General features: G+C 49.0%; 4 protein-coding genes across 4 annotated transcripts; 3 read left to right on the top strand and 1 right to left on the bottom strand.

Annotated features, from left to right (window-relative positions):
- Nucleotides 1–1,683: 1,683 nt before the first annotated feature.
- Nucleotides 1,684–2,853, top strand: YALI1_F02403g (uncharacterized protein; the record flags this gene model as incomplete). Its single annotated transcript, XM_504865.1, has 1 exon — nucleotides 1,684–2,853. One exon carries the CDS (start codon nucleotides 1,684–1,686, stop codon nucleotides 2,851–2,853), a length of 1,170 nt encoding a protein of 389 aa, XP_504865.1.
- An 84-nt stretch (nucleotides 2,854–2,937) lies between these two features.
- On the top strand, nucleotides 2,938–3,187 carry YALI1_F02389g (uncharacterized protein; the record flags this gene model as incomplete). The annotated part of the gene is made up of 2 exons (XM_068283216.1): nucleotides 2,938–2,977; nucleotides 3,021–3,187. The coding sequence occupies 2 exons, from the start codon at nucleotides 2,938–2,940 to the stop codon at nucleotides 3,185–3,187; spliced, it is 207 nt and encodes a 68-aa protein (XP_068139317.1).
- A 979-nt stretch (nucleotides 3,188–4,166) lies between these two features.
- Nucleotides 4,167–8,918, top strand: YALI1_F02378g (uncharacterized protein; the record flags this gene model as incomplete). The annotated part of the gene is made up of 1 exon (XM_504864.3): nucleotides 4,167–8,918. One exon carries the CDS (start codon nucleotides 4,167–4,169, stop codon nucleotides 8,916–8,918), a length of 4,752 nt encoding a protein of 1,583 aa, XP_504864.3.
- A 1,734-nt stretch (nucleotides 8,919–10,652) lies between these two features.
- YALI1_F02309g (uncharacterized protein) lies at nucleotides 10,653–11,042 on the bottom strand (the record flags this gene model as incomplete). The annotated part of the gene is made up of 1 exon (XM_504863.3): nucleotides 10,653–11,042. One exon carries the CDS (start codon nucleotides 11,040–11,042, stop codon nucleotides 10,653–10,655), a length of 390 nt encoding a protein of 129 aa, XP_504863.2.
- Nucleotides 11,043–11,959: the final 917 nt, after the last annotated feature.

Here is an 11,959-nt window from a genome sequence, read left to right as displayed (position 1 = left end):
GTCCGATCTCACATGAAGGCATAAATCGATCTCGATTTCATACAAGTAGGCTATGCTCAGCTGCTACTGTCTCGTATTCTCCTATAGTACGATACTGTACATACTGAAGGAACGGCAGGAGAGGCCCTTTTGGGAGCGGCCTATTGTTGTACATGCGGGTTGAGCCGATCGTGCCTCAGAAGAGGTTGGACGCAGTACAAACACCGGCGAAATGATGACATGTAAAAACAACCGACTCGCCCTCCCGGAGATACGGAAAAACCCCCAACATATCTGTCAGACATTCCCCCGCCTCAACTGACCAAACTGAGACTCTGCTGTTCCGAATAACTTTGGCGCCATGTAACGCCGTCCAGTTCCACCACCCTAAACAAAGTTCCGACAGAGTTCGTCATGCACACTTGAACGCTCTAACTACACCTTCAGTAATCGTAAAGTTGCCAACTAAAATACCAACAAAGTTTCCATGTGGGGTCTGCAAAAAAAAGGGAAAAAACGTTACTGCAAGTTTAGACCCCAGATGGCCCTTTTCTGATGATGAATACGCCGTCACAAGGTGATACAAACGGCAACGCACACTACTTCCAACTCTCCCAGCCCTCTGCCACTTCCCAAACCGGGGATCTGCCCTTTCAAATGCCGATCAAACCGTTTCCTGCACTCCTTGCGCTGGGTCTGCATTCATTGTCGGCCAGACGTACGCTGGCAGTTGGATTCGAGGTGGGGCCCCGTTCTGCAATGCGACAGTACAGTACTGTATTCTTGGCAGCTGGTTCTCCACTGTATGCTCCTCCTCCACCCTACGCGTCTGTCGCCAACGGTTAATGGCAGTAAGAACGCAGACAAGAAACTTAGACGAACAGAATCGAACAAAAACGAACTCAGACCAAGTTCAGCACTTTGCTTTTGACGCTTCTTGTGAACCTTTCTTCATTTGAAACGTTCACTCCTCTGCTGTATGTTGTCGTACTCGCTCTCTCTTCTACAAGTAGCCTCTCTTTAAACATACAGTACGTTAACACTGTGCAGCTGTTTGAGCCGGAACTGGTATATGTGCTCTTCATAGATCGGGGAAAACAGGTGCGGTACTTGTATAACGCCGCCTTGAGCGCACAACAAGTCTAGCATCAGTGCTTCGGGATAGATTGCCCATCATGTGCTTCCATGCGGAACCCCAAACGGGACTTCCGTGTCCCCTCCGTATAAATAAAGCCGTGCTAAAAACTAGCACCTTAAACTAACAAGAGAAAAATGGGGGGACAAGCGCGGATGAAGACAAGCCAAAACTCCCTACTGTAACAGGGTGGTTATACCCGTTAAATTAGTCATCCATTATGTATTAGTCAGCAATGTCTCGGCTAGCTACTGTTTTTGACTGCCCCGTTTATATGTACTTAAAGCTTAAAGTACTGTACGCGTACGATACACAGAAGACTCCTCCCCAAATGTGGGTTTAATTAATGAAACATTGGGTTCATGCGAGATTGTCAGACGTGATTCTTTCAGATTTCCAAGTTACGGGATTCTCAACTTTCTGAAGGTGCTCGTAATCTGACCATCGTTTCAGCAACATGTCTCTGTAATCTCTCCGATTCCACCCCACTGCTCCGTTAACTCATAACCTATGCTACCTTTCAAACTAACTGATGGTGCATAATCTAAAGACCTTCCAGACAACCCAACATGGCTCGCAAAAACCGGCAAACAGTTCTGTCGGGCGAATTTCCGCTACTAAAAAGTATCGGTCTTTATGCAACAACAATCCAGGGCGATGGAAACTGTTTATTTCGGTCGCTAGCGGACCAGCTCTACGGTAAAGATGACCTGAAACTGGCCATGGTGATCCGACAGAGTGTGGTGGACTACATGAAGAAACACAGTGCCTACTTCGAGATCTTTTATTCGTCAGAATGGGACGAGTCTTGGGAAGCGTATATTGACCGCATGTCTCGATCATCTGTTTATGGAGGCAATCTGGAGCTGGCTGCCTTTGCCTCTGCATACCAGCTGGATGTGGTGGTATACCAGGCTGATCTAAGATACGTGATTACTCCTATCGACGAAAGCAAAGGTGAACAGAGGACGGAACTGGAGGCGGATCAAGGTGGAGAGCGACCCGAGAAGGTACATATCGCCTATCACACTTGGGAGCATTACTCTTCTGTCAGATGCATCAATGGACCTCATTGTGGACCACCCGAGATTACCAGCGCTTACTTGAGCAGCTACGTGCCTAAGGGCTCCGATCTTATTGCTGACGTGACCAAAGATGTTGGAGAGTGGAAGATCAAGCAATTGCGTGAGTCGTTACCGTTTGAGGTGCCGGATCATCTTCTGGCCAAGGTGCTGAAGGAGCATGAAGATGTTGGGGAAGCGGTCGACTATTTCTTGGAGAATGGTATTCCTGAGGAGGTGGAGGGGAAGGAAGAAGTGGTAGGAGAGACTAAGATTGGTAGAGAGACTGGTACTGGAGCTCCATCTGTAACAGAAGACGTCTCCATGAAGGAGGACACAATGGAACAAGTAGCCGAGCCTGATGCGACGATAGAGACGCAAAAGCCGACTTATGCAAAAACAAACATTCAGTCGCCAACCCCAACGTTGGATAAAAAGGCACTAAGGGCCCAGAAGGCTGCAGAACGCACGGCCAAACGAGAGGCCAAGGCTAGGAAAGAAGCGGAAGATACAGGAACTAAACAAAAGGGAGGCAAAAAGGATAAGGCCCGAGACAAAAAGGAAAAGCAAAAGGCGCGCAAACGCGAAAAGAAGAACGAGGCAAAGGCGTCTACTGGTGGCACTTCAGTGGACCAGAGCTCCACCGCAGAAACAGACTATAAGGTGGTTATGGTGTGATTGAGTGGCCGCTGTAGCTACCTTGTACTTGTACAGGATCCTGCTCGGGATTGGTTTCAGATAAAGTGGGCTGGTGTAATTTCGATGTATTCTTGCCCTGTGGGGTTTGGTTTCGGATTCCGTGGTAGCCCAATGGGGTCGCGCTAGACGATTGTCAGGTGAGACAGACTGCACTAATGGGGGCGGTGGAGCGGGGGCTGGACGCATTTTAGACGGTTTATTGGGGGCTATTAGCGGACCATTCAGACAAAAGATCTACCAGAAAAGGAAAACAGTAGTTGTGGTTTGTATACACACCTACTTTTATCTGCGCGCACACTGCCCAGTTTTTTGATACGCCCATGAGGTCCAGTGACGCGTGATACATGTTAATATTGTGGGCACCCCGTATTGGGAATAGAGAAGTGCTATATTCCCATATTCGGTAGTAAAACAAAACAACACAATTATATCCGTAAATATATCTCTCCTATTATACGATTGTGAGACTAAAGCATTTATTCCTGGTGAGGGGCGATTATGGGGTTCACAGGGGATGCCTTTTTAGATCTGTAGCGTAGTTATAGTGAAACCAACCGCTCCATTAAGAAGCAAGGAGATGGAGAATGTGAGAGGAGGGGAGGAGTGATTGTGTACAATTCAGGGGTCTTTTTGCTTTATTTTGACTTAATGTTCAGTCGATATCTCAACATCAACAATCTTCTGTTCGGTGACAGGTATAACTATGTCTAACCTCCATGAAATGACGATAGTCTATCACTTGCTTATAACAAAAGATGCCTAGATTCAACTCATTCTACAGGGGTGGTTAGTTCACTGCAGACTGAACTAAGTGCCAACCATGGGGTAATGTTGAACCCTGGTTCTTCCTTAAATCACAGACCTTTCACAAGAGGGAATGATCTTTATAAACCTCGCTGGGTCGAAAACCTCACTGGGTCGTAAACATAGACATTTGGACACAGTAATAACTGTAGCTGTAAAGGAAGACAGACACACTCACTGCAAACAGAACCTGGCTAGCCATCATTTCATGTATTTCGCTCACTTCTATCCTTGTCCCCAGTTCATAACCCTGCCGACCGGGGTGTTAGTGTGCATTTAATTAGCACTATGATGTGTATGGTGGTGTTGGTCATTCCGGCTAATCAGCAGGTATAGTACAAGTACAGTAGTCACTAGTCCTTAATATTAACCTAGTGAATACCACATTTGCTGAATGCATGTACCCCATTGATAGTATTCACGGAAGTGAATCCAGATATATATATATGTCATAGTATGTATTCAAGCTCAATTACAACACTCGCTCAATGAAGATATCTCGAATCACTGTTCTGTTGGCGACAACGTCTGTCGTTACAGCCAGCTATTCCCTCACTTATGCCGCGCTTATCAACCCCATCAAAGACGCCATTTCCAATGGTGTGGTTAATGGTCGACACAGTGATATTCCTCTGACCCAGGCCCAGTCTGAAATCTCTCAGTTCGTTCCCCTCATTATGAATGATGATCTCCTCCCCGTCTTCGACAACGCGGTCGGTCTCGTTCTCAACCCCAAATTCCCCGACCTATTCCCTGGTTGGATCAATGACGTGATTCAAGCCCTCGATGATTACGAAAAAAGTCCTGATTTCGTACAGGCCACTGAGCTGCTGTCTAAGTTCCGAACTCACTATGACTACCATGAGGCTGTCAATCAGGCTAGTATCACTCTGAATAGTGACGCCCCCGGATGGGGAATCTTGAAGGGTGCCGTCCTGGGTATCTCTGATAAGCCCGGTCCTTCCAAGGCCATTGTCGATGGTCTTTATGCTGTCACTGGACTCATTTGCACTCTTCAGCTGACCGATGGTTCCGTCTGTGATCCTTACAAGACTGAAGAACCTGCTACCTCTGTGGCGACGACTCCTGCTCCTGTGGAGACAACCCCGGCTCCTGTGGAGACAACCCCCGCTCCTGTGGATACAACCCCTGCTCCTGTGGAGACAACCCCTGCTCCTGTGGAGACAACCCCTGCTCCTGTTCATACAGCAACCTATGTCCTCACCAATAAGGGGCTTATCAACCCCATTAAAGACGCCATTTCCAATGGTGTGGTTAATGGTCGACACAGTGACATTCCTCTGACTCAGGCCCAGTCTGAAATCTCTCAATTCGTTCCTCTCATTATGAATGATGATCTTCTTCCCATTTTCGACAACGCCGTGGCTCTCCTTCTCAACCCCAAATTCCCCGACCTGTTCCCAGGATGGATCAGTGATGTCATTCAGGCCCTCGATAACTATGAGCATAGTCCGGACTTTACACTAGCCACTGAGCTACTGTCTAAGTTCCGAACTCACTATGACTACCATGAGGCTGTCAATCAGGCCAGTATCACCCTGAGTCGTGACGCTATCGGATGGGGAATCTTGAAGGCTGCTGTCATTTCTATTTCCGATCAGCCTGGTCCTTCCAAGGCCATTGTCGATGGTCTTTATGCTGTCACTGGACTCATTTGCACTCTCCAGCTGACTGATGGTTCCGTTTGTGACCCATACCAGACCTCGGCGCCTGCTCCTGTTCCTGTGCAGACATCTGAGGCGGCACCTGTCGTAACAACTCCTACTTCTGCGAAGTCGACTGCCTCTGTCCCTGTTATGTCAACCACCTCCAAGTCATCTGCCTCAAAGACGACCACGTCTTCCAAGTCGACGACCTCTGCCACCTCTACCCCCTCTGCCTCTACCAAGTCCAGTGAGACTGTCCCCGCTCCTGCTCATACAGCAACCTATGTCCTCACCAATAAGGGGCTTATCAATCCCATTAAAGACGCCATTTCCAATGGTGTGGTTAATGGTCGACACAGTGACATTCCTCTGACTCAGGCCCAGTCTGAAATCTCTCAATTCGTTCCCCTCATTATGAATGATGATCTTCTTCCCATTTTCGACAACGCCGTGGCTCTCCTTCTCAACCCCAAATTCCCTGACCTGTTCCCGGGATGGATCAGTGATGTCATTCAGGCCCTCGATAACTATGAGCATAGTCCGGACTTCACACTAGCCACTGAGCTACTGTCTAAGTTCCGAACTCACTATGACTACCATGAGGCTGTCAATCAGGCCAGTATCACCCTGAGTCGTGACGCTATCGGATGGGGAATCTTGAAGGCTGCTGTCATTTCTATTTCCGATCAGCCTGGTCCTTCCAAGGCCATTGTCGATGGTCTTTATGCTGTCACTGGACTCATTTGCACTCTCCAGCTGACTGATGGTTCCGTTTGTGACCCATACCAGACCTCGGCGCCTGCTCCTGTTCCTGTGCAGACATCTGAGGCGGCACCTGTCGTAACAACTCCTACTTCTGCGAAGTCGACTGCCTCTGTCCCTGTTATGTCAACTACCTCCAAGTCATCTGCCTCAAAGACGACCACGTCTTCCAAGTCGACTACCTCTGCCACTACCAAGTCCAGTGAGACTGTCCCCGCTCCTGCTCATACAGCAACCTATGTCCTCACCAATAAGGCGCTTATCAATCCCATTAAAGACGCCATTTCCAATGGTGTGGTTAATGGTCGACACAGTGACATTCCTCTGACTCAGGCCCAGTCTGAAATCTCTCAATTCGTTCCCCTCATTATGAATGATGATCTTCTTCCCATTTTCGACAACGCCGTGGCTCTCCTTCTCAACCCCAAATTCCCTGACCTGTTCCCGGGATGGATCAGTGATGTCATTCAGGCCCTCGATAACTATGAGCATAGTCCGGACTTTACACTAGCCACTGAGCTGCTGTCTAAGTTCCGAACTCACTATGACTACCATGAGGCTGTCAATCAGGCCAGTATCACCCTGAGTCGTGACGCTATCGGATGGGGAATCTTGAAGGCTGCTGTCATTTCTATTTCCGATCAGCCTGGTCCTTCCAAGGCCATTGTCGATGGTCTGTACGCTGTCACCGGCCTCATTTGCACCCTCCAGCTCACCGATGGCTCGGTTTGTGACCCATACAAGACCTCGGAGCCTGCCCCTGTTCCTGTGCAGACATCTGAGGCGGCACCTGTCGTAACAACTTCTGCTCTTGTGGAGTCCACTGCCTCTGCTCCAGCCAAGTCAACTACCTCTGCTAAGTCCACTGCCTCAACTTCTGCCAAGTCAACCACCTCTGCCAAGTCAACCACCTCTGCCAAGTCAACCACTTCTGCCAAGTCAACCACTTCTGCCATGTCGACTACCTCTGCCTCTGCCAAGTCGAGTGAGCCTGCTCCTGTGTCCACCAAGACAGCCAGCTATTCCCTCACTTATGCTGCGCTTATCAACCCCATCAAAGACGCCATTTCCAATGGTGTTGTCAACGGTCGACACAGTGATATTCCTCTGACCCAGGCCCAGTCTGAAATCGATCAATTCGTTCCCCTCATTATGAATGATGATCTCCTTCCCGTCTTCGATGACGCAGTCGCTCTCGTTCTTGACCCCAATTTCCCTGACCTATTCCCTGGTTGGATCAGTGACGTCATCCAGGCCCTCGATGATTATGAACATAGCCCCGACTTTGTTCAGGCTACTGAGCTGCTGTCCGTGTTCCGAACTCACTATGACTACCATGAGGCTGTCAATCAGGCCAGTATCACTCTGAATCGTGACGCCCCCGGATGGGGAATCTTGAAGGCTGCCATCCTGGGTATCTCCGATCTGCCTGGTCCATCCAAGGCCATTGTCGATGGTCTGTACGCTGTTACGGGACTCATTTGCACTCTCCAGCTGACTGATGGTTCTGTTTGTGACCCTTACAAGACGGCACCTGTTACTGTGCCAGTGCAGACATCTGAGGCAACAGTTGTTGAAACAACTCCTACTCCTGAGATGTCAACTGAGTCTGTCCCTGCTAAGTCAACTGCCTCTGCTCCAGCCAAGTCAACCGAGCCTGTCCCTGTCCAGTCTGAGGAGTCCACCAAGACTGAAGAGTCTGTCAAGTCCGAGGACCCCATTGCCACTGGACTCGGCTCCGATGCTGAATCTGCCACCGTTTCAGAGTCTCGTGGTCTCAGTAGTGAGTCTGCCTCTGCTTCTGCCTCTGTTTCTGCCTCTGTTTCTGCCTCTGTTTCTGCTTCTGCCCCTGCTGTTTCGTCTTCCGATTTTGCTTCTGTGTCCAAGGCAGACACTGCCTCTGCGGTCTCGAAGGCTGAGTCCACCGACACTTCTCCTAGTGTAACCGCCTCTGTTTCTCAAGCTGGCTCCGTCTCTGCTGGGGCTGTTGTCGCAAGTTCTCAGAACCCGATTCCCACCGTGTCAGGCAGTGCTGGTAACGCCTCCCCTATGGTTACTTCCAGTGTGACTCTGACTGTGACACAGTGCGAGGCAGACCATTGCATCACCCCCATCGTGTCTTACACCACTGTTGTGCCCGAGAATGCTCCCTCCACTGTCATCAAGACAGTCTGTGCCAAGTGTGAGGGCCAGACCATCACCATCACTGTTCCTTGTGCCCCTGAGCCCACTGAGTCCAAGAAGGGTGATGAGCATGGTGAATCTTCCGCTAAGGCTGACTCTGGATCTGGCAAGTCTGATTCTGTATCTGGAAAGGCTGACACCGGCTCTGGTTCCTCCGGCTCTGGCTCCTCTGGCTCTGGCTCTGGCTCTTCTGGCTCTGGCTCTTCTGGCTCTGGCTCTTCTGGCTCTGGCTCTTCTGGCTCTGGCTCCTCTGGCTCTGGCTCCTCTGGCTCTGGCTCCTCTGGCTCTGGTTCCTCCGGCTCTGGCTCCTCTGGCTCTGGCTCCTCTGGCTCTTCTGGTTCCTCTGGCTCTGGCTCCTCTGGCTCTTCTGGCTCTTCTGGCTCTTCTGACAAGGCCAACAAGTCCGGGGCCTCTGACAAGCCTGCCAACAGTGGCTCAGACAAACCTGCCAACAATGGATCTCCCCAGCCCAAGAACGCTCCTATGCAGTCTGCTCAGTCCCCCAAGCCGGCCACTCCCGCTCAGCAGCCCTCCAAGCCCTCCAAGCCTGCCCAGGCGAACAGTGGCAACAAGTGGGCCATTTCTGCTGGAGCTGTGCTTGCTGGAGTCGTGGCCTTTATTGTTTAAATGTGTTAGTAATTGATCATTAGTATAAAATCAAGGGTGTGCCCACGTAGCGTAGTTGCAAAACAGACAGTACCCGTAGCCATCACAGGCGTTTGGTTGTCGCAGAAGCGGTCAGGAGTCTGAGAAGGTCCGTGGCACAGAATCCTTGGGGCTGATATCGGTATCGTCGTAGGGGTATCGTGGCAGTGGTATCGTGGCAGTGGTATCGTAGTGAGTGATTGTGTGAGTTATCACAAGAAGTTAGTAACCAAGTACATACAGTACATACGTCGTAACAAGTATAGTAAGTTGTATATATATTTACGTGTCTCAGTCACCAACGCGTCTCAACCTTAAATCCGCAGAGAACAAAATCCATGAGTGTCCTTTTAATGATGAACTACTGTACAGTATGTACCAGGGAGTATTCCTCTCTTTTTGCATTACGGTATCTTGTTTGAATGGCCCAGCTTTACAAGTACAAGTACAGTATATATTTATAAGTGCCTTGGGCATTCTTCTTTTGAAATCAATAACAATAAACACGCTTGCACAATTTTTCCATAATGTGATCCTTATTCTACAGGGGCATACCTATGGTCAGACCCAGAGAGAAATAACAAGAATGGGAAAAGCGAGTCCCTTAATACAAATACATATAGTATCTCTGACTAACTACAAGTACAAGTGAATCATAGCTACAATCACTTGTACCAAGTCTGCCTGATTTTCCCGATCTTGTGAAGTGGTCGAGGTTGGTGCTCAGCCTCTGCGCGGGGCTCTGGGACTGAAAACGTTACCCGACAGTACATACAGTAATATAATACTTGTTCACAACTTCGAATATTGAATATTTCTCACTGAAGCAATTGAAGCGGCTTTTTCAAATCGAGGTATATAAAATCAACGGCCAAAACATCCGAAACGTGCACTCCAGCTCAGTGGATCATTCTGAGACTCAAATTTCAATAAAATCGTACAACTAGCAGCGACTGACGACTAATAACAGTACAGTACCAGTACGGGTGCCATACATACACGCACACGCACAAGTGTGATACGACAAAACAAGTAAATCACGCAGTTGTGTGCAAATCACCCACTTAGATCCAGACGTAAGTCATTTAGTGGAAAATTGCAACTTGGACTGCCGAACCTGATAAGAACCAAAGAGACACACCAACAAGATCCCCATTCGTGTTTTTGGCTGTTTCCTCGACAATCAAGATTAATGTTCAAGGCTGATAAAGACCCATGCGGAGGCCGCGAAACGGCTGTATCAGTGATAGCGCTAGGGCGATAAAGACCGTTGGACACGAGTGTCAGATATGGAATTTAACTGTTTTGAGAGTGATGACGTCAGAGACGCTGTTCAATAGCCGGCACCGTACGGGGGAAGCACAGCCAATTGAGGCAAGTCGTACGTGCATCTTCATGTGGAGTAAAAAAACGACAGCACTAAGACAAACAATAAAAGAGACACTTGGTCCGGAGACCTCCTCAATCACCAGGATACAGCTAAGATCAACCCATTGAGACCTGTTCATAATCATCACCACCTCTATCGATGACTCATGACTCATTTCAAACCATCTCAGCTGTATACTTTGTTGCTAAGGCGTCAGTACTTAATTATACCACGAGACCACTACGGCAATCTGGCTACAATTGTACACTGTACCACTACGAACACCGGGTCAATATACTTGCAGTGATTGAGAATAAGTCATGTCGTTCATCTATAAAATACACTGCTTAGACGTTCTGCTTGATGGCAGCGTTCAGGGCAGAGGGGTTGGCACCCATGACGGTGGTGATCTTCTCGCCGTTCTTGTAGAAGGCAAAGGTGGGCATGGCGGTGACGCCAACCTCCTGGGCGACAGCAGAGGCCTCATCGACGTCACATCGGTAGAACTGAGCGTCGGTGAAGGTCTCGGAGAACTTGTCAAAGGTGGGGGCAATCATCTTGCAGGGTCCGCACCAGGTAGCGTAGAAGTCGATGACGGTGAGCTTGTCGGACTTGATGGCGTTCTGGAAGTCGGAGACGGAGGTGATCTGGGTAACGGCCATTCTGTGTTGTGTGGAGTGGAATTGTCTTGCGTGACGTGTGAGTAATTGAACACTAGGTCGGACAAGTCGCTGCATTTATACGATGCGAAAGAAGGTGGCGGAAGCTCTCATTTGTACCTCGACCAGCCTGGGAAGCTTGCTAGCCCAAACCTTATTTACAAATTCAATTTCGGGGCCCTTTCCCAACCGCTTTTTAGTCAGCGGTCTAGACTGCCCGTACCCACTGTACAACACATACAAATGAAGTGCATGTAACAGAACAGGTCCGCTATAGCCGCAATTGCCTTGAAACTAGAGTCGCGAAATCACAGAGCCAAGACCTGGTACCTGAAGGTACCGAAGCGACCGTTGAGAGTGACAATGAGGTGTGCCACCGGACTCCTTCTGTAGTCGTACTTTATTAATTACCACTTGTCTTTTAGCTATCAACACAACGATACCACTTGTCGAAAGAAGCTGTGAGACAGGTAGAACAGGATAGAACAGGTGGATCACCCAGAACTCGCTAGAATTTGATCATCATCGATCATATGACTAGTCTCGCTTACAAATCAACCTCAACTATCGATTGATATGTCGTCATCGGGGTCATCAGCCTTACCCAATCTTGATCAGTAATACGAGCATGTTTGAGTGAATGAGTGAGTGAAAAAAGAAAAAAAATTCACCTAAATATTGGGGGCGAGAAAAGAAAGAAATCAAATGATCACCTACAAGTACGATACTGGCGCGAAACAATGAAATGACCATCAACATAACATTTAGAACCCACCAGAAGTGCACTCTTGAATCGCCACAGCTTACAAATCAACTCTCTAGTGCCGCCCCCACCTCTCCCTTCGGTGCTCCCAACAGTCACGTGATCCACTCACATTTGTTGCACCACTCCACCAGAACGACTCGGAGGCCGTCCTCAGCTGCACACAAAGAGCGTCTCTCGTCTCCGTCGTCTCAGTTACCCGGACGCAAAATCTTTTGCATCTCCCTGCACC

Source organism: Yarrowia lipolytica, chromosome 1F (assembly GCF_001761485.1).
Source record: "Yarrowia lipolytica chromosome 1F, complete sequence".
In the NCBI taxonomy this organism is placed as follows: domain Eukaryota; kingdom Fungi; phylum Ascomycota; class Dipodascomycetes; order Dipodascales; genus Yarrowia; species Yarrowia lipolytica.
The sequence above is the reverse complement of the archived record's forward strand: the minus strand, read 5'-3'. Positions and strand labels throughout refer to the sequence as shown.